This window comes from Miniopterus schreibersii, assembly GCF_964146895.1.
Source record: "Miniopterus schreibersii genome assembly, chromosome: 1".
Classification (NCBI taxonomy): Eukaryota; Metazoa; Chordata; class Mammalia; order Chiroptera; family Miniopteridae; genus Miniopterus; species Miniopterus schreibersii.
Genome location: NC_138101.1, coordinates 72,298,828 through 72,326,744, shown reverse-complemented (window position 1 = coordinate 72,326,744; position 27,917 = coordinate 72,298,828). Strand labels below are relative to the sequence as shown.

Sequence of the window (27,917 nt, the reverse complement as noted above, 5' to 3'; positions counted from 1 at the left end):
GCCTGGGGCTCGGCTGTCAGTAAGCCCGGGTGCCCCGCCCACCCCGAGCCTGTTGTTGTCCAGGGCTTCTGGAGCCCCGCCCCGGCCCCGCGTTTCCGCCCCGTCAAAGCGGAAGCCCGCCCTTTTCCTCGCCAGCCTATTGGGGTGGGCGTCCCCGTTGGCGCCAACCAATGGGATCGCGGCCGGGACCCTGCGCCAGGAAAAGTGAGAGGCCCAGCGCTGACCCCGCGGGGGTCACACGCCACGTGGCGCCGCAGTGGGCGTGTTCCGGTTGCTCTGTGGTGGCTGAGTTTGGGGTGAGACGTGGGGCTGGCGGAAGGAAGGGAGGGAGGGAGGAGGAGGAGAGGGGCGGTGGGGGTGCTGGTAGGTGGCGGGGCGGGGGCGGGAGGCTTCACTGTCTCGTCTGGAAAGAAGGTGCCGCGCCACAGCTCCCCCCCCCCATGCCCCTCGCCGTGGGCTCCGGAAACCCGAGACCCTTCGCCCGCGGCTTTTGTACCCGAGACCCCTCTTCTGGGCACCTGTTCCCCCTTACCACTCTCCTGCCGCTCCCGGACGACTAGACTTCCTCGCAGGGGCCTCGCGTACCCCGAGGCCTTTCTCCCGTGGCTCCTGGAACCCGAGACCCCTCTCTTGGGGCTTCCGTACCCTGAGACCACTCTCCTCGGCTCCGGGAACCCGAGACTCTGCTCCTGTGGCTCCTGTAGCCTGAGACATCTCTACTGACGCTCTTGTACCCCGAGATACACATCCCTGCCCCCAGTAACCTTAGACCACCTCATGTGGGGCTGCTAGACTCCAAGAGCCAGGACCCCAGCCTGAAAACCCTTTCAGGGCCTGGGTGACAGACCCTCTTAGTCCCTCCTGATGGGACTGCTGCCCCGCGCCCATGGCTTCTCCTGCCCAGTAACCTATCCCCCACCCCACCCCAAGGGAGGGAGTTCCTGTCCAGGAACCAGGTTTGGGGTGATGCAGGGAGATAAGCCTGTGGAGTAAAGCAGGCCAGGACCACGGAGCTGTCCTGTGACCCCATTTCCCTCTGGGACCTTAGTGGGTGGCCCTGTGTGCAGATTGTCAAGGCTTTTGAAGTGAAGGTGGTCATTGATGTGGGTTTAATATGTATGATGAAAGTCACTGGAAGTTTGTGGGTCCCATTAATACGTTTGCCCCCCTTTTTTTGCTGTGGGCCTAGAGTCCTTAAGATACCTCAGGCTTCCACGGGAAGTACTTAAATTTAAGCTGCTATGTTTTAATAAAATTGTAGCCTCCAGGATTTGAACTTTTACAAATGACTATATTTATGGAAAAAGATTACATTTAGTTTTCAAGGGTGAATGAGTGTCATATCCTACGAGTTTGTGAAGTAGAACATTTTACTTATTTAAAAAAGCTAAGTTTAGTTTCATGCTAATTCACAAAACCTTGTTTAATTAATGGTGCTGTTAGCACAGGTGAGAAATAAAGGAGTGTGTGTTTGGGTGTCCTCTGGTCTTGGAGCATTGTTCATCTGTGTAGTTGGCTACCAGAAAGTGTATGGGAGGAGAGCCCATGTTGGCCGTGACAGTCATACACTTGGCTGTTTTTGCTTTTGGTAGTTGGGTTCTCGATGGTAAATAACTTATTAAAATATCCCACAATTCTAGAATTTGCTAAATCAACAAGGAAATGTTGGCTGATGATAGCATCTCCATAATACTGCCTGATAGTGACTGAGTATTTTTTCTTCTCTGTACATATCTTTAAAAGAAATATTTTTGTCACATATATTAATGTAGACAATCCCATAAACACATAATACAGTTGAGAAAAATTTATTTAAAAATCAGTTGTGTCACCATTACCCAGTTTAAAATTGCCATTAATTGGTCATAACTCTCCCTCCCTCTTTAGATGTAATCTCTCTCCTGGTTTACAGAAAGTAGCTCCTTGCTTTCCTATATATATAGTTTTACCATCTATATACGCTCCTACAATCCAGTATTACCTGTTTGAACAATACCTGTTTAGAAGAACACTGTTTTTATCCTTTGTATTTTTATATTTTGGTTCAGCATTAGTTGACCCACATTTTTGTGTCATGTAGTTGTAATCTGTTCTTGTTGCTGAGTTTATTGTTTAAATAGTGCACAATTTATCCATTTTCTGATAGTGGACATCTGGGTTGGTGGACTCAGAAATGGTGCCAACCTTGTTATATATGTGTGCTGATGCTCCAGTCCTGGTTTCCAGGACATCTACAGGTTTCTCCCACGGTCCTAAAGTAGAACGTTCCTGTGAAACTTTTTCTAAGCCAAAATGGCATAAAGCAAAAAGCAGTTACCATTAATTCATGTGGAAAATTTTTGAGCTGTCCCAAACCCCCAAAATAACCGACTAAATTGTACCAATTAACGCATAAAACCTAAAATAACACTAACATAATAAAAGCCAGAATGCACAAAATAAGTCGAGTATAGATGCTCACAGACACAGCTCAAAGCTCTGGTGACATGATGCTGAGATACTGAGTGTTTCCCAGGAAAGGAGCTTGGTGGGGCCACTCTCCCTGCTTGCTGCCTCTGTAATGGGTCCTGCAGAACAAAGGCAGGATGCTATCCAATTAAGAGTTTTCCAAAAAAAAAACACAAAAATCCCTTTGGGATTTCTTTTGGTTAGTGAAACAGGTACTGTGTAGGTCTCCTAAAGTGAAGTGGCAGAAGGCGAACTTTGAAAAACAGGGGATCCCTGCATGTCAGGGTGAGTGAACTGCTGTCTCAATAATGCTAAATGCTGTTTCATAGTCGCTGTTCCAGTTTTCACTCCCAGTAGCATTGTGAGAGTTTTGGGTAATACTATACTTCTTACTTTTCCCCATTTGGTAGGTGTGTCATTGGACTTCACTGTAGTTTGAGTTTATTGAGATACTGTGATGGACAAAAACATTTTGACATGAGAGTTTTTAATGCAACTAAGGGAAATTGTGTCATAATTATAGTTATTTATGGACCTGTATAAGTAAAGGTTTCCGGTGGTTAATTATGAGTTGTTGTTAAAAGCTTTAGCTGAGTTGACATAAAAGATCATTAAAATTGAAGGAACTTTGCTAGAAATTAGTTTTCTGGAGTGTGTTTGGAAGATGCAAGGTTTAATGTTTCTTGGAATTATCTTTGTCATATGACAGTGTTTTCATTATGTTGCCAAACTGTGTGAGCCAGTTTCCCTGCAAGGCCTCTACCTTTGATGACTTTCCATAAACGTAGCAGTGCCGACCTACGAGCGGGGAGATGGAGTAGCACCAAAGCCTGTGAGAGGGCGTGGCAATACCAGGTTGGAAAGATCATCCATGGATTCACTGTGAGCCAGGTAAGGCCTGACCTACTACTTCAGTGAGAGCATGTGAGGGCCTTTAGGGTAGACCCCTGATCTGCTTTCGTCTGTTTTCTGAGGGACATGGCTTCCTCCTGCTTCACTGTTAGGTGCTCAAGTGAGTGGAGTTTGTAAATGAAAGGACTTCCTACCTAGGTTCCCAATCAATCCTTTCCCTGAACCCCTTCAGATTTGTAGAAAGTAAGTCAAACTCATTAATGTTTCTGCACGCTGACATCTGACAGTCCACACTGAGTGTGATACCTGAAGACTATGAGTGCCCACATCCATTGAGGTCAAGTTTTACCATCAAATGAGTTTGCTGTAACATACCCCAAACTTTCTTTTCTTGAGCCATTTGAGTTTCAGAATTATGGGAAAGAGATTGTGGTTCTATATTCACTTATGTTAAAATGGGTTTTAATTTTGTTCTTGATTTGCTTAAACTTTTGAATTTCTTTTTTTCCTTAGTGCAATAATTGAGAAATATGTGCTTCACATAATGGGCTGGTTGTTGGCTTCCTACTGTGCTTGACATGCTGACACAGACAAAGGCAAGCAGGTCACATGCTAGAGGATCTGTTCTACCGTAATACAGAAATAGTGTGACAAATTCCTGATGGAATTGCAGAGATCAAAAGGAAGGCAGGAGGAGAGGGTAGCTGCTCAGTGGCAGGATGGGAAAGTTCCTGGAGAAGGAGGTGTTTATAGAGAAAAGGGGCTGGTTAAGTTCAGAAGGAAAGTTACCATCATTCTGTAGGGCAACATAGGTAGAGCCAATGATGCAGGTCTGCTGCAAAGCAAAGTCCTGGAATGGTGAGTCATGACAGGGTGAACCCTAAAAGCCATGCAAAGGGATTAGGATTCCTACTCAGTATGGTCATGAGCGCTTTATTCAGAAGAGTGGGTTCTTTTATTTTTCAAGGTTATTCCCCACCCCCAGTTTTATTTTAGAAATAATTGACATCCATCACTGTCCAAGCTTAAGGTGTACAGCATGATGGTTTGATTTACACGTATTGTGAAATGATTAGGTTCCTCAAACCTCTGTCTTCAATTATTTTTCAAGTTTTATGGAAATGTTATCAGTGGAAGTGGGGTATCCTTTTTTCCACTTAGTATTGGGGTTGGAGTCCTTACAGTATCTTGAGAAAAAGAATTTTCTGAGACTTGCATGGGGGGATGAGTGATTTTTATTTGCGTGGAATTACATCCGTGGGTTTCCAAAGTCCCATTTCCCTTACTCCAGTCCTAGAAGAAATGCAGCTGGGGATGCAGTAGAGCTAAAAAACAAACCCAGTGTCCAAAGTTTTCATTCCATGTTGGAATTGGGTCTGGTTTAGCATTAGTTTAATGGCAGTTCATTAGTCCCTTGTGATGGGGTCCACATGGTTGTGGGCCTTGTGAGCAAATACAGGGGAGCCAAGAGAGTGCGCCCTTTTCAGTAAGAGTCCCAAGAGAACCAAGAGCAAGCCCAAGGGCCAGGAGCCAAGAGAGTGTTAACCAAGAGCTCAAGAGAGAGTGAGTTCTTTTGTTTAGGCCTGGGAACCTTTTTTCTGCCAAGGGCCATTTGGATATTTATGATGACAGTCCCATTCATGGCCATTCAAAATTATGAACTTAAGAATTAGCTATGAAAAAAAACTCCTAGATTTATTGAAGTTTGAGTCCTGCCTGCGGCTGCCTTGGCAGGACCAGACCAAATGATTTTGAGGGTCCCTTGTTTTGGGGATTAAATTTTTCAAATTTTTCACCTTAAAGTAGCCACACCTATTCTTGCCAGTGACTGGTTACCAGGTGTGACTGACAGGCAAGTACCTTTCCTGTTTCATCCAGACTTTACTGGGCATGCCTCTGTTCACCCCCTGTCCAGACCCTTCCCCAGCCATCTGCAGGGAATAGACTGGTGGCTTCCTGGAGAGCATGAAACTGCAGTTTCCTGGCAAAACTGCACAATGGCATGTCTATACTGTTTGGCCTTCCTTAGCTCCCTTCCTATTGTTAATAATGAGGTTAATTACAATGATATCAGAAGCTATGAGAAACCATGTCATCTTTGTTCGGGAAATAGTTACCATGAAAGCTGTTACGAGGCAGACATCTCACTGTACTAACTGATTTAACACATTGATCATCTCTTATAAAGTACAGTAAGTTCTGAGATATAAATAATGTAATAGCTATAAATTATGGCTCTGCCCCCCCCCCCCAGTTCTAAACTCTGCCCTCCTAGTAACTTGCTGTGTCAATGTGGAAAAGTTACTGTCACAGTCTCTGAAAAGTGGTGAGATAGCGGTGTGAGTGTCACTGTGACACGGTGTCGTGATTGAAGGAGAGGGGCTCCAGCACAGGTGGATGAGAGGGCAGCTTCAGTACTGAGGACTGTGGAGATTTTCATGAAGGCTGACACAGAAAGAGATGCCCACTTTCTGGGAGGGTGTGTTTCTTTTTATTGTACCATCCTGGACCCTCCCATTAGGAACAAGCAACTGCTGACATTCCCACCTCAGTGCTGGGAACTTCTCACAAAGTAGATGAGACCAAGCCAGTCCCCAAGCATCCCTGCTGCCCCAGACTAAGGCCCATTCCAGCATTTACCTGAGAATTGTTCTTGTTATCACATTGGGGTTCTTGGGCTCCTCAAGATAGAACTTGAGAGGAAACCCCAGAGAAATTTCCAGACAGATTTTAATAAGCTTATGCTTGAGCACAAGGGAGGGAGCACAGTGGAACGGAAAGCCCTCTGAACGGGCTCTGGAGCTGGCACTGCTTGGCAGCTTTTATAAACTGGGTACAAAGTGGGCTTGGGCAAAAAGGCTGACTTGTGGAATTTTCCAGTCAAGGTCAGGTGACTTCCTCCTGTCAGGTTTCTTGGCAGCTATCTCCACTCCTGCACTGTAAAGGCAAGAGGGCAGACTGCTCATTGCTTGTACCTCCCTAGGAAGGTCATAGAGCGATCAAACTTAGATAACTGGTCATGTGGGTCAGTGGTTTACATAGGCAGTTAGGAGGGGGGGTAAAATCAGCTATCTCTGAGTTTTGAGTAGGGAGTAGAGAGGTGGTGACATTCTTATGGTCAGCTTATCCCAGTACCTTCTCAATCCCTGGTTTAACTTGGCTTCCTGGCCACCTGGTATTTTCTATTTTCGGATCCAAGTCCCTATGCTGTGTCATTCTGACATCCCAAGTGAGAGCCCTCATTCCTCTGGTGGCCTGGTGTGACAGAAGGGGTCTGAATCTTGAAGAGTGGTTCTCTTTCTGAGCCTCAGTGTTTTCATCTGTAATGGGTGAGAACAGCTCCCTCACTGGGTGACCATGAGCTGTTTAGAAAATGTCTGGTTAATAGTAAGCATGCTAAAAAGGAAAAGTGTGTACCATCGTCAGCCTAGCTCTTACTTTCCTCATGGGTAAGATTTGGGATTTGGACTGGTGGCTCCTGATGTGCCTCCAGCACCCTCAGGCTGGTGTTGCAGTATTGTCCTAGTTTAAGGCAGACCAGCCAGGTCCCGTAGTGGATTTAGCGTAACTGTTCTGGATGCCTTTCCATTTGAGTTTAGCCTCATGTTCTTGTTGATTCAGGTATCGCCTGTCCCTGAACTGTTCCTGCCCGCCGTGAAGCTCAGCCATGATTGCACAGGAGCGAGATACTTGCACCTGGCCCGAGAAGACACGAATAACCTGTTCAGGTGAGTGGGCACCCTGAGAACACGTTCTTAAACGTTTCTTCTTAGAGCCATCACCATAGTTTAAAGTAATGGTACTGACAGTGCCCTGAAAATATAAAGACAAGATAAAGTGACTTGACGTTCTCGGCTGTGTAAAGTTGACAGTTGCAGTCAGTGATTCTGTACATTATAGTTGGCAAACATTTTTGTGAGAGATTACCGTGTTCAAATGGTGAATTGCAGTAATCCAAGCTGATGGCACATTTGGAAGCTATTGGACCCTGTGAGCTAACATGCCCCATCTTGGCTCTTTTCTGGCTGTAGCGTGCAGTGCAGTTTCGAACCACGGCCATGGACAGTACCGGAGTCCCGCACATTCTTGAGCACGCAGTTCTGTGTGGCTCTCAGAAATACCCGTGCAGAGATCCTTTCTTCAAAATGTTGAAGCGGTCGCTCTCCACTTTTATGAACGCCTTCACAGGTAAGACTAACATCCTGGCTTGAAATTGCTGTTGGGTCTGTTTCTAAGATAAGGATGGTATTCGGACCCCAGAAACAAGATTAAACTTATTCTCAGATCCAATGCAATGTTAGAAATTTAATCTTTGAGGAAAGCCACATTGTGGTTGGATTATAAAACCTGGAGTTTTAGCCCTGGCTGTGTGTCTCGGTTTGTTGGAGCATTGACCCATACACCATAAGGTTGTAAATTCGATTCCCTGTCAGGGCATATACCTAGGTTGTGGATTCAATCCCTGATTGGGGCATGTACAAGAGGCAACCAATGGATGTTTTTCTCTCACATTGATGTTTTCTCTTTATGTCTCTAAAATCAATAAAAAAATTCTATGGTGAGGATTTAAAAAAACAAGCACAAAAACTGGAGTTTTAGGAAAAAGACACCTGAGAATTTACATAGTATGAAGTTCCCAGGTTATGCTGCTGGTCCAGGGTCCACACCTGGAGAACACCTGGTATGGAATGTCTCTGATCTGACCAAGGCAAGCCTGACCTTGGACCATTTCCTTACATGCAGGTGGGTTTATCAAACCAGCTTCAGTTCTCCAAAAGCCTTTTTGCTCCACCTTCTGCCATTAAGGATCTTTTAGCTGAAGTCTTCCTGGGAAGTGTGACCTCCAAGGGTCTCACTTAGGCTTCCTTCTTGCTCTTCCCAGCCCTTTCTCACAGGGCCAATTGCTAGTTCATAGTGAATTCCTGGGGCATTTAATTTTATTCTGTTCATTTTTGTTTCCTTAGTTTCTGCCACCGAGTTGTGGGCTTTTTGGAAGAACTGAAATCACTCTTTGGATTCCTCAGTTTTACCTTACTTTTTATCTGCCGTGGTATGGGGGTGATGGGCACGTGCTTTGGAGCCACATGGCCTGGAGTCAGATCTCAGTTTTTTCCACACCTTCCTGTCTGTATAACTATGGGCAAGTGACTGAGCCTCTTGGAGCCTGAGTTTTGACATCTGTTTATGGATGATAGGAATATCCCATTCCTTGAAGTTTCATTGTGTTAAATGAATTAACACATGGAACATTTTAAAACACTGTCTAGTATGTCAGGCAAACATAAATGTGTGAGGCTGTCAGGAGAATGCACTGTCCACAAAGGCATGGACTTGTGCTTAAACAGTATTTGTTGAATCACTGGATAGTGAGTCAGGAGCCTTGGACCTGGCCTCAGTGACTTGGATTGAACGATGAGAAAATTTTCCGTTGGAAATTTGTGACAGCAAGAAATATATCAACATAATAACAATTTATGTTGAATTCAACCCAGATTCTTGTTGTATATGAAGTGTTTACTTTTGAAAAAATAGCCTTCATTTTTTAGAGCAGTTTTGTGCTCCTAGAGAAGTTGAGCATAAAGAAACCCCACTTACCCACTCTCTCCAGCACTGTGTCCTTTATTATTAACATCTTGCCTTCCTGTGTTATACTTGTTACAATGGATGAACCAATATCAATGCATCATGATTATCTGAAGTCTGTAGTTTACCTGAGGGTTCACTGTGGGTTTTCACAGATTCATGCCTGGATCTGACATGACAGTATCACGGGGAGTAATTGTACCATCCTAACAATGACCTTTGTTCCATCTATTCGACCCTCCTAACCACCTCTTGTACCCATGGTAGCTACTAACCTATTTACTGTCTCTCTAATTTTGCCTTTCCCAGAATGTCATCTAGTTAGAATCAGACAGTATGTATGTTTTTCAGACTGGCTTCTTTCACTCAGCAATGTGTACTTAAGGTTCTTCCTCATCTTTTCATGGCTCCATAGCTCTTCTTTTCAACACTGATTAGTATTCCATTGTCTGCATGCACCACTCTTTATTTATTAACCAGCTACTGAAGAACATCTTTGCTGCTTCAGAGTTTGGGCAATTACGAGTAAATTGCTATAAACATCCATGTGCAGGTTTTGTGTGGAAATAAGTTTTCATCTCCTTTGGGCAAATAACCAAAGAGCATGCTCATTGTTTTGTTGGGTAAGAGTCTGTTTAGCTTTGTTAGAAACTGCCAAACTCTTATCTAAAGTGGCTGCGCTGGTTTGCATTTCCACCTGCAATAAATAAGCATTCCTGTTGCTCCAAGTTCTCTCCAGCATTGGGTGGTGTTAGTGTTTTGGATTTTAGCCATTCGAAGAGGTACACATGTCCCCGCTGGTTAGGGTCAGTGCTTAGAGGGTTGGCCTGCCAACTGAAGAGCCTCGGGTTTGAATCCTGGTCAAGGGCATGACCTTGTTTGCAGGCTTGATTCCCAGCACTGGTCTGGGCATGTGAAAGAGGCAATGAATTAATGTGCCTCTCTCACATCGATGTTTCTCTCTGTCTCTCCCTTCCATGTTCCCTGAAAAGCAATGAACAAATATCCTTGGTGAGGGCTAAAAGATAAATCAAACCCCAGTTAGGTACACATGATGACATTTTTAAAAACCTCCTTCCCATAAATGTTATCCTGACTCATGTGCTTGAACTGTGGTAAATTGTATGTCTCGTGCTGAGACTCTTGCATTTCCAGCAGGAAGTGAAATTCGAGAGAAATCTGCCAGCCCAACTACATGAAACTACCTGTAGAGCGTCACTTACCCAAGTTACACAAGGAGCTTCCTAAATAGTCTGGGGAATAGGGCAGCCGAGGCAAAGAGCTTATCTTTCACCTGATCTCTTTGGGAGAGGATTCCCTGATACCAGTCCTTCCAACACAGCACAGGCAGATTGAGTACGAGGCACCAGCAAACTTGGCTTAATATATCTGATTCTCCACTGCTTAGTCTGGTGACCTCAAGGAAGTCACTTAACCTCCGGACCCCAGAGAGTTGTACTATGTGACTTACAAGATCCCTTTAAGCTCTGAAATTCTGACTCTAAAGCCAGTGTTGGCGCAGCACCATCAGTATAGCCCATGCTTTGAGGCAGATACTGTTTCATGGAGCAGAAAACCCTCCTGGGTAAGTTGTCTTTTTTTTTTTTTAATCATCATCTGAGGACATTTTTTCCAGTGCTTCTCAAAAAGAGTAAGAGGGGAAGAGAGAGAGAGAGACACACACAACTGTGAGAGAGACACATCAATTGTTTGACTCCCGACTGAGCCAGGGATGCAACCCAAAACACAGGTACGTGCCCTTGGCCGAAATGGAACCCAGGACTCTTCAGTCCCCAGGCAGATGCTCTAGCCATGGAGCCAAACCGGCCAGGGCAGTTGTCAGATTTTGAAGCATCTGAGACTGGTGACAGGGAGGCCCAAGGGAAAGTTCTTTGGGAAGGGGACTTGGGGATGCTATTTGAACATTTCAAAAAGTGCCTCATGCCTTTTGACCACCTAAGCCTGAGACCGTGGACTGCAGAGCATCTTGTGATCAGAAAGTTTGCTTTTTGATGATTGTTTTGCCATCAGAATTTATCTCCTGTGTGCCATCTTCCACCTCCACCTCCCCAAACCCCGTGCAATTGATTGAAACAATAACTAATGCAAGGAGTTAATATGATGTGTGTTCCTGCTCATTTTAGAAGTTGTCAATTTATTGACCCAAAGGACCACATCTCTAGACTTTTAACCAGGTGTTTATCTCAGGGCCCTTTTCCTGGCTGTGGGCTCCTTGTGTTCCCAAGGAGTCACAGATTTTCACCTTCTTCTGCGAGTTTGGGCAGCACTGCAGGGGTGCTCGTCAGGGGTACAACATTGAGGACAGTCTCATTGAGGAGCACCCCTGTCATTGTCCTAAGCCCTGTTCTTTCTGGGTTGTGGGCTGCATCTGTGGTTAACAATCTAGGCAATTGTATTTGGGTCTCCCGCCTTCTCTGAAACTTTTCAGCAGACGCTGCCTGTCGTCTGAAATTTTCTCAGGGAGAGACTTCCCCATGTCTCTTCCTTTGATATCTAGGAGGCAATTCTATCTTCCTCTGTTATTTTTCTAACCAGTTTTTCTTCTGATACATACTCCTTCTGTCCTTTCTCCAAGTCCCTTCTTCTCCATTCCCTTCACACTCAAACACCATTTTGTCATATGTGATAAAACTTGATCTACTAACACAAGTGTCTTACGGTGGGGAGTTTCAAAAATTTTCATAAGTAACTTGAGAAAGATTTTATAACCAGGATTTTTTTTCAGTTACATTTCACAGTTCAGATTTCACCATCTAAATGACTTTTTTTTTTTTTTTTCCCTCAGTAGAGTGCAAAGGACTATGATCAAACGTTATCTCAAAATGTGTGGAATATGTTATTTTGCTTTTATAGAAAAGTCAGCTCTTTTTCTAATGACAATAAAATGTCAACATTTTCTTGAACAAAACTTTCACTGGTGCCTTATCTCAGGTTCTTGAGTGATTTATGGCACTTGCTTGAATTGTAAGATGGTTATTACTTGATATACCTACTAATATGCATATCAACATATATCTCAGGTCCTGGAGTCAGAAAGACATGACTCATTTTTTTGTCAAATGTTAGTAGATGGGTTAAGTTGGGAAAGTTTATTTAACCTTTCTGTTCTTCAGTTTGTTAATCTTTGCTTTGGGGATAATACCCTCATAGAGTTGTTAGGAATAAATGACATAATACATATAAAATATTTGCAACAGTTTTTAGTACAGGTTAGTCATGCTTAAAATATTAACCACTATTTTTTAATGTTGTTATAATCTCTCAATTCTTAAAAAATTTAATATTTATCATTAATCTATTTTAGGAAAGTCTGTATCTGTCTAATAATATTCTATTGGGGGTAGGTTTCAAAACTTGGGTGGAAGGTAATTACTGAAATTGATAGAGCAAATGACTGAAGGACAAAAGAAACAACTGCTTGTAGAAATAACATTCTCAGAGTTCTCAGATCTTCAGGAGCTATTAGTATTGGAATATTTGTGGTGCTATTTTGGGGAAGAGCCTATATATACAAAGAGAGAAAGTCATGGCCCAGGCGTATAATCTATGGCAGGTGAGACACAGCAAGGTGAGAACAAAAGCAATGCTAAGCTGAGGAAGAGAGTGCCAAGGCTGACAAAACAATGTCAAGTCACCAATATTTCCTGAGCATGCTCTAGGCGTTTGCATAATGATGCTCTCCAGGGTAAATGCAGAACTATCAGCCACATTTTATTCCTTTCACATGCATAAAATCTACCTGAGAAGAAAAGTAATGCACCTAAATCACAAACAAGACACATACTGATACCTATTTTGGGGACTGCTGTTCATTATCCACTGCTTACAAGAGAAATATCAATGTGAGTTGCTCCAGCTGAGGAGATTGGTAACTTCCTAACTCAAACACATGGAAAAGTATTGTTACCCCAACTTTTTGATTGCTTGTTTCGATTCTCATGAAATATATTTTCCCATCCCTTTACTTTCATTTTGCGTGTCTTTCAATCTGAAGAGTGTGTCCTGTAGACGCATGTGTAAGGGACATGTTTTCTTATTCATTCAACCTCCATGTAACTTTTGATTGGAGCATTCAATTCATTTTTATTTAAAGTATTGTTGATAGGTATTTATTGCCATTTTATTCACATTTGTTGATATAAGAGTATCACTGGATTTCTGTTTCCCAAAGAGGATCTTTAAAGAATGGAATGAACCTCCCTGTGCCCTGGGTTTGTTTGATGCACAACCACTACTCTGTCTCTAGGTTTCTCAGCCCATTTTGACTTTCCCATTATTTAATCTGAAGGCAAGGGGAGCTTCAGGGCGCTCTAGTCCCCTCAGAGCTTCATTCTGGGCCAAGTTTCCAGGGACAGAGGCAGAATCAGTCACTTTTTGCTTTCTCTCAGTCCCAGACAGGGAATAAGACATCAGGACAGATTTCAGAGGCTAGTCCTAACAGTGAGTGCCAGTGAGATTTTGGGGCTCACAGTTTTGAACAACCCCTGTTGAAGTACTTAACAGCTGAAATACATAAACCTGATAAAGCAGGACTAATATGTGATAGGTTAAACAGCTCCCTTCCCATCAAGGATATTATCATCATCCCAGGGATACATAGAATATTAGGGAATTTTCATCACATGGAGCTGAAGTTACTGAAAGACAGAATTTGATATGATCTACATATTTTCCAAATCTTTATGATCATACATTATGTTGCATATCCATACATATGTCTATCAAATGATGTTGATTTGATTTTCTTTATGAATTAAAAGATTCCATAGGAACATAACCCTGGCTTTTTCCTACTGTTAATGAAAGATTGTTTTTCTTTTCACCTGTAGTTTTTGAATGTAATGTTCATTTATATATAATACTAAAACTCTTTTAAAAATAATAAAAAATTCAAATACATTCAAAATAAATGGTTACTGAATTTTTTACATGAAATAAAAGGCAAAATAACTTCCATAAAAGATGTAATTACTTCACGATAACATTTAATATATAAGCTTTGCATCCTCAGTCTCTAAAATCCTATTGGAAGGTCTGTATGCACAGCTGGTTGGATTCAAGTATGTCCTCTCTCTTCTCAGTCTGGCTTTGTGATAGGAGCAATCAATTCTCCTAAGTGCTATTTGACTTTCATTATATTAAGTGTTGATACGATTTGACAAGGAAGCTTGTGGTAATGCAAGTTTGTTAAATAGGACGTAAATCCCAGTGGCTGGTAGCTGGATGATTTGGTATTCTGCAGCACCAAAGATTGCAGTCTAAGAAATCCGTTATTACTTCAGAAGAAATTCTCTTCAAGTGAAGAAATTGGGAAAGGAGGTATTTTGTTCTTGCATGAAATAGAAATGGCTTTCAGTACCGTTTTCCTGGTCTATGTCTTCTCTTTTTTTTCCTTAAGGAAACAGAGACCATTTACTGAAGCAGACTTCTGAAAGTTGATGACCAACCCCTGTATTCTTAATCTGCTTTTTAAAAAAATGAAAGCCTAAGACACAGTATGTCAGAGCAAGATTGTACCCGTAGTGTATGTTGTAGTTAGATTAGTTGTACATATTTTGCTGCTCATAAATAATATTTTGTTTGCTTTTGCTCACATCTGTGAAAAAACAAGTGTAAGCAGAGAGGACACTTAATCACTACTACTGCCAACAAACTTTTACACTCCAATCTTATCAGATGAGATAGGGACAAAAACCAAATCAAAACAAGACACAGTATTTTCCTCTCTGTGGAGTGTCCATGAATTAGTCTTACCTGGGTGAGAACCATTGGGTGGATCAGTAAGACGTTTTCCCACATTTCCATGCTAGCCACAAAGCCTCCCATTTCCACTTTGCTAATAATTGAGTCAAATTATATGGCATGGTACTGTTTATAAGGAAGTTACCCCATGGGGATCCTGATATTCCTTTTTAACTCTAAACTGTTATTGATGACTTCTGTTGTGTAGTACTTATTTATGATTATGTTCATATTTTTTTCCTTTTTTTCTCTATTGAAATGGTACCCACCACTTCACAGTTATTCACTGTATTTGTTATTGAGTCTGTAGCATATTAAAAACTTCTTTAATTTTTAGTAGAAACCATATTCAAAACATTCCATAATGTTTTCCTGATATCTTTTAAGATTCCTGAGTATACACTGTCTATCCCACTGTTTTGCATATATCTTTGGTAGCGTAAGAAATCTCTATGACCAAGCGTTTAGTGAAATGAACTTAATTTTTTACTCAGAACCTTCAGCTTCTTCACTTGCTTCCTGGGACATGTGGTAGATCTGACCTTTGGGATGAGGCTCTAAGTGCTCAGTTTTGGAAACAAGGCTGAGAACTTTCATAATAAAGCCACATCCAGATATGAGTTCTCTCATTTCCTTGTCCTACTCATGGATATTTTGCCTTTCAGTGGGATTGTAGAACCCTGAGAGCTGTGCTCATCTTTGCATTCACCAGTGCTCAGCCCACGCCTTTGGTAGTAGGACATGTACTATGAATGTGTTCGTTAGGTAAATTGAAGTAGTCATGTATGTGTTTGTGTGGTTTTCTCATCTTGAAGACTTATAGGTTATTTGATGAAATCACACCCTACTGGACATTTTGAGACATAAATGTTGAAGTGGGTGCTAAGAAACTGCTGACTTTAATTCCTTATTTTGCACTTCAGAGTAGGATGGTATGTTTCAACGGACTTTCACCCCACCATTCATTTATTAAGAATATACAATAAAAAAGTAGACTTTCCCAAAGAAGGGTGATAGTTCCATTGTTTTTTTTTTACCTGTTATATGTGAGCTTGGCAGGGTGTTTCCTCACTCTTCTTGCCTAAATATGGTTTTCTAAATTTTCTTGGGTCTAGGATTAACAATTGGCCTATAAGGGTGATGATGGTGAGTGACCTGTAAACCTCCCCATTCGTCCTAGCTGAAATTGATGTCTATGTGGCTTTCTGATGGCATGGCTGTCATTTCACATTTGTTGCTCATGTTCCCTTTTCATTTTGATTTTATGATGCTCTATGTACAATTTAGAGTTGCCATGACTCGTTGATTTCTCTTGGGTAATTTGGAATTTTTTCTTGAGCACACTTTCAGATTTATTTTTTAAAATATGTTTTTATTCATTGCAGAGAAGAAGGGAGGGGGAGAGAGAGATAGAAACATCAACTATGTGAGACAGTCATTGATTGGCCTCTCTCCCTGTACATGCCCTACAGAAGATCGATTCTGAAATCTGGGCATGTGCCCTTACTGGGAATGGAACACTGATCTCCTGGTTCCTAGGTCGACACCAAACCACCGATCCAATTAAAAATTTCATGTATTTAAGGTGTATACCTTGTTGTGATACATGTATTTCTTTTGGAATGATCATAATCAAGCTAATTCACATTTTTATCAATTTACGCCAGTACACCTTTTTTTTTTTTTTTTGTCGTAGTTGTGCCAGTGAGAACAATTAAGATTTACCCACTGTGCAAATTTCTAGTACACAATACAATATTATTAAATATAGTTATGAAACTATACATTAAATATCTCAACCTTATTCATCCAGTATAACTGAAATGTTATCCTCTTTCACCATCTCCCCATTTTATCCTGAACAATCCCCAGCCCCTGGAAAATGCTTTGGTAGTCTTTGCTTCTATAACTTTGACTATTTTAGATTCCATTTATAAGATCATACAGCATTTGTACTATGTTTGGCTTATTTCACTTAATATAATACCCAGCAGGTCCATACACATCATTGCAAATTGCAGATTTTCCTTTTCATGGATGAATAATCTTCCTTTGTGTATATACATAGAACTATCACTTGTTTTTTTATAATAACCATTCTAACGGGTATGTAATAGATCTCATTATGGTTTTGGTTTGCATTTCCCTGGTGATTAATGATATTGAGTATTTTTTCAGGTATCTGTTGGTCATTTGTGTGTTGTGTAAAAGATCTATTTATTTCCTTATAATTTTTTATTGTACTACGCTTTTTTGGTTACTGATTTGTATGCGTTCCTATATATTTTAGATATGAACTCCTTATCTGATGTATGATTTACAAATATTTTTGTTCCATTTTATAGGTTACCTTTTCATTTGGTTGATTGCTTCCTTTCCTGTGCAGAAACTCTTCAGTTTCATGCAGTCCCTCCATGTCTACATTTGCTTTAGTCACCTAAGCTCTTGGAGTCGATTCCAAAATCATTGTCAAGAGTGATGTCAAGAAGCTTTTTTCTGAGACAAGAAGTGGCTATGGAGCATTGAAGGTTAAGCTGGACTCCATGGTTTTAGTCTTTCTGGTTTAAACCTGAGCATCTCAGACCACATTCCAAGACATATGAAAGCAGAGGGTCACTGCAGACATTGAAATCTTACTGTGCCTCCTACAGTGGAGCTGATTGTTTCTGATCCTTCTGTGACAAAGGACAGGAGAGAGTGGCCCTTTCAGCATTTTCAGGTCGTCCTGACTAACTGTGCTTGAGGCAGATAAATGACCTGTGGTGACACTTGCAAGACACATTCTTATAATTCATACATGACTTCCCAACATCAGGTCATCTGAGAAAATCCAGAGCAGGACAAGGAACAGGACAATATGGCTGCTTCACAGGGACCATTGACTTTCCTGGATGTGGCTGTATATTTCACTCAGGAGGAGTGGGATTGCTTGTATCCTGTTCAGCAGATGTTGTATGTGGATGTGATGTTGGAAAACTACAGGAACATGGTCTCCTTGGGTCTTGCTGTCTCTAAGCCATTTCTGGTCCAATTTTTGGAGCAGATAGAGGAGCACTGGGATGTGAAGGGAAACAAAACAATATCTCTCCCCCCAGCTATGTCATCTGAAGAAAATCAAACCTTATTGCAAAAGCCAGGAATAGAAGATTTGTTCTCTAAAGTACTACTGAGTACTTGTAATGGAGACAGAAGTTATGAATACAATGGACATTGGAAAACCTTACACCAAGAGTCAAATACTAAGAGACATCAGAGAACTCAGCTTCCAGGGAACCATTATGAAGGTGGAAAAGTATTTGACCAAATTTCAAATCGCAGAAAATGCCAGGTTAATCAAAATATGGAGAATACAAACCAAAAAAGTAAATGTATCAACTTATTTCAGCTATCTTCAAATCACATTGAAAAAGAGAACAATTATATTTGGGACGAAACTTACAAATGTAATCTGAGGGGTACAGTTGTCCGTCACATGTTCAATTTCAATAGACATAAGACAAGACATACTGGAGGAAAATCTTACAAATGTAAAGAATGTGGTAAGTCATTTTATTGGCCTTCAGGTCTTATGAAACATCAGATAATTCATACTGGGCAGAAGCCTTACAAATGTAAAGCATGTGGCAAAGCCTTTAAATCGCATTCACATCTTTCTATACATGAAAGAATTCATACTGGAGGGAAGCCTTATAAATGTAAAGAATGTGACAAAGCCTTTAACCAGGCCTCAACTCTTGCTAAACATGAAAGAATTCATACTGGAGAGAAGCCTTATAAATGTAGAGAATGTGGCAAAACCTTTAGCCATTCATCAAACCTTACTAACCATCACAGAATTCATACTGGAGAGAAGCCTTATAAGTGTAGAGAATGTGGAAAAGCCTTTAACCAGTCCTCAAATCTTGCTAACCATCAGATAATTCATACTGGAGAGAAGCCTTATAAGTGTAGAGAATGTGGAAAAGCCTTTAACCTGTCCTCAACTCTTGCTAATCATCAGAGAATGCATACTGGAGAGAAGCCTTATAAGTGTAGAGAATGTGGAAAAGCCTTCAACTGGTCTTCAACTCTTGCTAACCATCAGAGAATGCATACTGGAGAGAAGCCTTATCAGTGTAGAGATTGTGGAAAAGCCTTTTTCCAGTCCTCAAGTCTTGCTAACCATCATAGAATTCATACTGGAGAGAACTCTTATCAGTGTAAAGAATGTGGCAAATCCTTTAAGTGGTCCTCAAGTCTTGCTAACCATCAGAGAATTCATACTGGAAAGAAGTCTTATCAGTGTAGAGCATGTGGCAAAGCCTTTAAGTGGTCCTCAAGTCTTGCTAACCATAAGAGAATTCATACTGGGGAGAAGCCTTATAAATGTAGAGAATGTGGCAAAGACTTTACCCGGTCCTCAAACCTTAGTGAACATCATAGAATTCATTCTGGAGAGAAGCCGTATACATGTAGAGAATGTGGCAAATCCTATAACCGGTCCTCATCTCTTGCTATCCATCATAGAAGTCATACTGGAGAGAAGCCTTATAAATGTAGAGAATGTGGGAAAGCCTTTACCCGGTCCTCATACCTTACTGAACATCATAAAACTCATACTGGAGAGAAGCCGTATACATGTAGAGAATGTGGCAAAGCCTTTAACCGGTCCTCATCTCTTGCTATCCATCATAGAATTCATACTGGAGAGAAGCTTTATAAATGTAGAGAATGTGGAAAAGCCTTTAACTGGTCCTCAACTCTTGCTAACCATCAGAGAATTCATACTGGAGAGAAGCCTTATAAGTGTAGAGAATGTGGAAAAGCATTTAACTCGTCCTCAACTCTTGCTAAACATCAGAGAATTCATACTGGAGAGAAGCCTTATCAGTGTACAGAATGTGGCAAAGCCTTTAACCGGTCCTCAACTCTTGCTAAGCATCATACAATTCATACTGCAGAGAATCCTTACAAATATACAGAATGTGGCAAATCCTTTAACAAATCCTCAGCCCTTATTAAACATTGGAGTATTCATACTGGGGGGAAACTATAAAAATGTAGGTAATGTGACAACTCCTTTACTCAGTCCTTAAAACTTACTGAGCACTAGAGAATTCATCCTGGAGAGAAGTCTTATGAATGTAGGAAATGTGACAAAGTCTTTAATCAGTGTTAAGTTTTTATTGAATATAAGAAAATTCATACTGTGTGGTAAAGTCTTTTACCAGCACTCAAAACTTACTCAATATCAGAAATATAAAATAAATAAAAAATCTACAGATAAGTTTTAAGAATGTTAGAAATGGAGCAAATTCTCAAAACACCATTCATGTCTTACTGTACATGAGAGAATTCATTTTAGATACTTGACTGATGTAATAAGTGTGATAAAAACTGATTGGCACTGAAATTTTACTAGACAACAGATAATTCATTTTCAAAAGAATCCTTACAAATGTGAATGTGGCAAACCTTTCATCACTCCCTAAAGCTTATGTATCATCAGGTTATTCATAGTGGAGAGAAACCTAAAAGATGTAAAGGAGTTTGGAAAAATCTTGACATTCAAGTTTTCTAAGAATCAATTAAATCAATCTAAATAGAAGCGTTTCAAATGTTAAGAATGTGGCGAAAGTTTTCGTGATCATTGGTGTCTTATGGTCATGGGACAAATCATAGTGGAGAGAAGCCCTACATATTTAGAGCATGTGGCAAATCCTTTAAATGACATTCATAGTTTATTGTACATAAGAGAAGAATTTATAATAGGAAGAAAACTTGCAAAGAATGTAGCAAAGATTTTGTGAGCATGCAGAACATACTCAAAACCAGAGAATTCCTGCTGTAGTTAATCTTTACGCATGTGCAAAATGTTATAATGCCTTTCAGTGCCATTCATGTCTTACCATACATGAAAGAAGCATTCATTCTTGAGAGAAACCTTATTAATATAGTATATGTGCAAAGGCCTTTATTCAGCAGTGGTGTCTTAGCCAACATGAAGGAGTTCATACTGGACAGAATTGTTACAAATGTAGAAATTGTTGCATAGCCTTTAACCTGTGCTTGATACTTAATATTGGGGAATTCATGCTGGAAAGAAACAGTAAAAATGTGAAGGCTTTGGTAAAACCTTTAACCATTATTCCAGTCTGATTCAACATTAAAGAATTTATACTAAAGAGTAGCCTTAAGAGTGTACAAAGTGTGGCAGTCTTTAGTCCTTATTTATACCTTACTCAGCATCTGATAATTTATATTGGAGAGAAATCTAACAAATACAAAACGTGTGGCAAAACTCTCCCCAGTATGCAAACCTTACTCAAAATCAGAATTTATTCTAAAGAGAAACAGTACAAATATTTAGAATGTGGAAAACTGCTCTTTCACCCTTCACAGCTTATTCGACTTGTGAGAATTCGTAGTGGAGCAAAACCTTAAAAAGGAAGATTTAGGAAACCTTATAGCTGGATCTATACCTTCACTGTCTGTCAGGGGGTGCACCCTGGGACAGAACACTACATTCATAGTAAAGGATGAAAACCTTTGTCCACAATATACAATCACTAAACCCAAATAATTTATGCATGAAATTAACTTTAAAGATGTAAAAAATTTAGGAAAGTACATCATTGAAAATGAATTTTAAAATAGAGAATACACAGTTGAATGTTAATAAATAATGGTTTTCTGGTATTACTCTAAGACCACTTACTACAGAGATTTTTCCAAAGTTTAAAAACTAAAAAATTACTTGTTAGTGTGCTTTAAATATCAGTGGAATGGATGTTTGGATATGTGTAATTACTTAGCGTGTATCTTATTTTAGGTTGATAGTATTTGTTATTCTGTGAGAAGGAAATATTAATGTGATTCCACTCTCATATTACCTACTTCTGCTGTTTTTTTATTTCCTGGTGTATGTGTGAAGTCATGGGGTTGATTCTTGACGTTTTAATGATGTGTGTGCTCTGGTCTGTAAGGTGCATTTCACTCATATCTACTTTTCCATTATAGATCAAGGACATTGTAATTCACAATGTATGAAGAAAGTCTAAATGGAGATGCCATTTGTGGTTGACTTAGAGCTTTGTTGTATGGCACACTATGCAGGGTATATTTTATTGCATTGATGTAAGACAGGGACATTACGTATTTTAACTAGTTTTTCAAAATACTCTAAGGAAAATATGATTTCAGTTCATTAAAATTCTGATGTGTCTTCACAGTAGTCATAGATAGAAACAATGAGCATTACTTCATTTGGTTAGAACAAAAAAGCGATAGGGTATATGTGAGAAAGTATAAACAACTCATCCCAAAATGCATAATGTAATTGTATATCTATATTTGCTAAATAAGTAGCCTCTATTTTAAAAAAACGAAGAAATCCCAGCAATGAGGTCATTAAATTCGAAGTAGAGAAACACTTTTTATTTAAATGTAATGTGTATTTTTACAAATGGTCACATGATTGTTTGGTCACGTTTGTTTAGTCTTTATGTGAACTTATTTTCACCAATAAAGCATAATGAATTTTTTAAAAAGAAGCTTTTTTTTCTTATTGCTTTCTCCTTGTAGTTTTAGTTGCAAGGCTTTCTGTTTCTTTTGAATTTAATGAAATACTTGTTGAAAAAGAGGCAAAAATTCCTATTTTATTTGTAATCAAGAAGATATTTTAAAACTACTTGCTAATTCCATTAAATAATATATCTTGAATATGTTAGGATACTCTTTTTTTAAGTTGGTATCTAGAAATAATGATTAATTAGCACAAAATCTGACATAGTAAGTTGTATTAATGTGACCACCTTATACTGTTTATATTGTACTACATTTCTTCCTCTCATGAGGTGACATCCTTTGACTTTGTAAAAAATTATTTTAGACTATTACTATTTAGGGTTTTTTAAGTAGCAAAGAAGTTTATTCTTGAAATTGTAAGATTTTAAGATATGTTTTTGTTTCTCAAGAAAATACAGTTCCTTGCAAAGGAAACTCATGTCACTAGGTAGACTTTTACTCACACTGCAATGGGTGGTTATTATTGTTTAGAATTAGAATTTCTAAGAATTCTTCAAATAAGAAACCTCCTAATTATTTAACTTTTTTAATTAAGGAACTAATTCTCATAACAATGGAAAAGATTAGTTGAATTACCATTTCAGTAAATTTAAAAAAACCCTACAACATTCTTCATGTTAATTCATTCTTGATATACTTCAGACATTTGATGGAGTAATTATCTGACAATATAGTTCTCATTTGATAAACTAGTTACTGTGGATATTTTCAGCATTGAGTGTCTCAACAATATCTTTGAGAGACATTATATCAGAATGTTTGGTTAGTTGTCTTTTAATAGTAAGGCATTGTTAAGCACACCCAGCGAGAAAAGAGGAGTGTGGAAAGCTTCAAACAGGGTACTCAAGGCCTGTCACAGAGAGCATCTGACATTGGTTTGCACAAGACACCATCCTAAAGAGTGGGAGTTCTAGCAAATCTAATATATAGAAACAAATTCCAAGCAGGCAGCCAAAATGGGGAGACAAAAAACAAGCCTTAAAGAAAAGAAGAAAATTATTCTCCCAAAGAAGAGCTGAATGAAATGGAGATAGGCAATGTAGCAGATATAGAATTCAGAATACTGATCATAAGGATGCTCGACATCATAAGAAAATATAAGGAACTATGAAGGAAATTAAGAATGATGTAGTAAAAATAAAAAATTGGAAGAACAGCAGTTTAGGGGAAGCTGAGGATCGAATCAGTGAATTAGAAGATGGGGTAGAACAAAATCAGAGATCCAAAAACAAACAAACAAACAAAAAAAACACCTGGAGAGGAGTTTATGGGAGCTGTGGGACAGCATGAAATGTAAATATTCGCATCATAGGAGTTCCAGAAGAGGTAGGAATTAAGCAATGGTTAGGAACCTTTTTGAAAAAGAAAATGGCAAACATTTCCCTAACCTGGTGAAGGAAAAAGTCACACAAGTTCAGGTTGCAGAAAGAGTCCCAAGTAAGAAGAAAGGCCGCCATCCAGACAAATTATAATTAAAATGCCAAAAATTCAAGACAGAGAGACTATTAAAGGCAGTAAGAGAAAACCAATCTGTTACCCACAAAGGAGTTCCCATAAAGCTGTCAGTTGATTTATCATCAGAAACTCTCCAGGCCAGAAGGGCATGGCATAAAGTATTCAAGGTAATTAAAAGCAAGGATCTGAAACCAAGATTATTTTCAGCAAGTCTATCATTCAAAATAGATGGTGAAATAAAGAGCTTCCCAGACAAAAAAAAGGGTAAAGGATTTTATCACCACCAAATTAGCATTCCAAGAAATGTTCAAGGGACTGCTGAATTAAGGAGTTGAAATAGAAAGGGAATCATACGCATAAAAAAATAAAATGGCAATATGTAAATAACTACCAGTAATAACGTTTAACATAAATGGAGGAAATGCTCCAAACAAAAGACATAGGATAAGTGGATGGATAAGAAAACATGACCGTCATATATGCTGTCTGCAAGAGACCCATCTCAGAACACGGTGAGAGTGAAGGGATGAATAAAATTTTCCCATGCAAATGGAAATGAAAAAAAACTTCAAAATGAAGACCACAAAGAGAAACAAGAAAGGTCATTGCATAATACTTAAGGGATTCATCCAACAAGAGGATGTAGCCGTGATAAACATATATGTACCCAATATAGGAGCACCTAAATGTATAAAAAAACTTCTGGAGGACTTTAAGTGTGAGGTCGACAGCAATACAGTCACAGTAGGGACTTTAACACCACACTGACATTACTGGATAGAGTTTCCAGACAAAAATTCAACAAGGAAACAGTGACCCAAAATGGCACACTAGATGAGATGGATTTAACTGACATCTAAAGAACATTCCACCCCAATGCTGCAGAACTTATATTCTTTTCAAGTGCACATGGGACATTCTTAAAGATAAATCTTACTTTGGGACACAAAACAAGCTTCTACAAGTTCAAGAAGGTTGAAATCATATTAAGCATTTTCTCGGACCACAGAGGCACGAAATTAGAAATCAACTACAATAAAAACACTAAAAAGCATTCAAACACATGGAGGCTAAATAGCATGTTATTTAAAAAGGAATGGGTTTTCAAAGAGACGAAGAAAGAAAGAAAAAATTTCCTGGAAACAAATGGAAGTGAGCACACAACAACCCAAAATCTGTGGGACACCAAGAAACAATCCTGAGAGGTAAGTTGATAATACTACAGGCTTACCTGGAAAAACAACAACAAAAAATATTTTCTAATATATTTTGCAATCCTACAACTTAAAGACTTAGAAAGAGAACAACAACAACAAAACCCCATGACTATGTAGAAGGAGGACAATAATAAAGATCAGAGGAATAATAAATGACATAGAGACTGAAAAACAATACGAAAGACCAATGAAAGCATGAGCTGGTTCATGGAAAAAAGAAGATTGATGAACCTTTAGCCAGACTCATCAAGGAACAAAGAGAGAGGACCCAAATAAAGTCAGAAACCAAAGAGGTAAAGTAACAACTGACCCAACAGAAATACAAAAGATTTTAAGAAAATACTATGAAGAACTAAATGCCGCCAAGCTGGATGGCCTGGACAAAATGGACAAATTCTCAGAAAACTACAACCTTCCAAAACTCAATCAGGAAGAGTCAGAAAACCTGAATACGTAGGTAACTACTGATGAAGTTGAAGCAGTAGTAGAAAAACTCCCAGCATCCAAAATCCCTGGTCCGGAGGGCTTCACAGGGAATTTTACCAAACAATCAAGAAATAACACCTGTCCTCTTCAAACTGTTCCAAAAAATCCAAGAGGCAGAAAAACTTCCAAACTCTTTTTATGAAGCCAACATTAGTCTAATACCAAAACCAGATAAAGCCCCTACAAAGAAAGAGAATTACAGGCCATTATCCCCGATGAAAGTAGATGCTAAAATCCTCAGCAAAATATTAGGAAATTGGATCCAGCAGTACATTAAAAAGATCATACATCATGACTAAGTGGGATTTATTCCAGGGATGCAAGGCTGGTACAAGATTTGCAAATCAATATTTGTGATACATCACATAAACAAATTGAAAAACAAAAATCACAGGATGATATCCATAGATGCAGAACAAACATTTGACAAAATCCAACACCCATTTTTGGTAAAAACTCTCAGCAAAGTGGAAATACAGGGATCATACCTCAACATAATAAAGGCCATATAAGACAAACCTATAGCCAACATCATAGTCAATGGGCAAATAGCAAAACCATTTCCCCTAAGATCAGGAACAAGACAGGGTGGTGTCCACTTTCACCACTCATATTCAACATAGTACTGGATGTCCTAGCAACAGTGATCAGACAAGAAGAAAGCATAAAAGCCATCCAAACTGGAAAGGAGGAAATAAAACTCATTATTGGCAGATGACATGATATTATATATAGAAAATTTTAAAGACTCCACCAAAAACTACTAGATTTAATAAATGAATTTGGCAAGGTAGCAGATACAAAATTAACACCCAGAAATCAATGGCACTTTTAAACACCAATAATGAACTCTCCAGAAAGAGAAACTAAAAAATAAAAAATCCCATTTACCATTGCAACAAAACAAATAGGATACTTAGGAATAAACTTAACCAAGGACGTAAAATACCTTTAACCTGAAAACTACTCAACATCTGATAATTCACATTGGAGACAAACCTAACAAATATAAAAAAGTGACAAAGTTCTACCCAGTTTGCAAACCTTACTCAAAATCAGAATTCATTCTAAAGAGAAACAATATAAATGTAAAGAATGTGGAAAGCCCTTGTTTCAGCATTCAAAGCTTATTCGATGTGTGAGAATTCATAGTAAAATAAAACCTTAGAAAGGAAGATTGTAGGAAACCATGTACCTGAACCTGCACCCTCACTGTCTATCAGGGAATTCACACTGTGGTGGATCTCTATGTTCAAAGCATAGAATGAAAATCTTTTGTCCACAATATACACTTCACAAAAGCCCAAATAATTTATGCCTGAAAGTCTCTCTAAAGATGTAAAAAAATTTAGAGTATGTAACAGAAAATTAATTTTAAAATATCAGAGATTTCAAAGTTGAATGTTAATAATAGTTTTCAAGTATTAGTCTAAATCAGAAAACTTACTCTAGAGAATTTTTTCAAGTTTTAAAAACTAGATAATTTTTTAATACTGTGCTTCAAAATATCAAGGGGATGGATGTTTGGATATGTACAATTACTTAGAATGTATCCTATTTTATATTGACAGTATTTGAGATACTTTGAGAAGTGTGATTCCATTCTCATGTTACTTTATGCTGTTTTGTTTTTCTTCCTGGTCTGTGTGTGAAATGATGGGTTGATTCTTACTACCTTAAAGACCTGTGAGCTCCAGTCTATAAAGTGGGTTTCACTCATATCTACTTTTCCGTTAAAGATTGAGGACGTTGTAATTCACAATGTATGAAGGAAATCTAAATGGAGATGCTGTTTGTGGTTGACTTAGAGCTTTTTTGTATGTCACCAGACAGCACACATTTTCTTGCATTAATAGAAGACATAGGGACATTTTGTGTTTTAACTACTTTTTCCAAATACTCTAAGGAAACTGTGATGTCAGTTCATTAAAATCCTGATGTATCATCATAGTAGTCATAGAAGCAAACGTCCAGACCAAGTCTTTAATCTCTGCCTGAAAAGCTTGTTTCTAAACTTTTATCCAAAACTCAACAGCAGCAAAATATGTAGCCTGTCCTGGAAGCTCATTCTATTTACCCAACCGAGGAGTGATTCTGAACACGTTGAAGTTCTACTTGGAAACCGATGACCAAAGTGTAAACTGTTACAAGTGTTACAAAATGCTTTGTCACGTGAACTCTGTAATGCATGACCACAGAGCAAATACAAGGACAAACGCAATAGTTCTGTGTCTTAACCGACTGAGTGAGCTGTGGATTAGTTACACCAGCTACCAAGTCATTCACAAGGCAACAGTAGTGGTTGCTGTCAAAATGTCTGAACCACACAAAATGTTTAGGACTTGAGTAATGGCTAGCTTTAGGAAAGAAACATCTGAAGCAAATAAATATTGTCTTTGGAAGCTTTCAGGTTTTATTTTTTGCCTCTTCATTTTGTCATTTCCACCTGGTGATGATACCGTTTTCCCATAGCCTCTGACACTTGCTCCCCCCTTCCCTGTCAATAATTTTCCTCACAACATTATTCAATAAAAGTCATTTACTCTC

The 27,917-nt window shown here is 39.2% G+C and overlaps 1 protein-coding gene across 4 annotated transcripts; it reads left to right on the top strand.

The window, feature by feature from the left end:
- The first annotated feature begins 192 nt into the window (after positions 1 to 192).
- Positions 193 to 27,917, top strand: LOC308560101 (uncharacterized protein). Of its 4 annotated transcripts, none has more exons than XM_081143715.1 (5): positions 193 to 296; positions 3,158 to 3,339; positions 6,922 to 7,028; positions 7,332 to 7,488; positions 16,992 to 27,917. In XM_081143715.1, the coding sequence occupies exon 5, from the start codon at positions 17,504 to 17,506 to the stop codon at positions 19,679 to 19,681; it is 2,178 nt and encodes a 725-aa protein (XP_080999841.1). In that variant the 5' UTR covers positions 193 to 296; positions 3,158 to 3,339; positions 6,922 to 7,028; positions 7,332 to 7,488; positions 16,992 to 17,503; the 3' UTR covers positions 19,682 to 27,917. The 4 variants fall into 4 exon arrangements, 3 of the variants coding, with proteins under 3 accessions (XP_080999841.1, XP_080999843.1, XP_080999842.1); XM_081143717.1 differs by having other exon boundaries at positions 227 to 296; positions 3,192 to 3,339; XM_081143716.1 differs by lacking the exon at positions 193 to 296 and adding an exon at positions 1,238 to 2,733.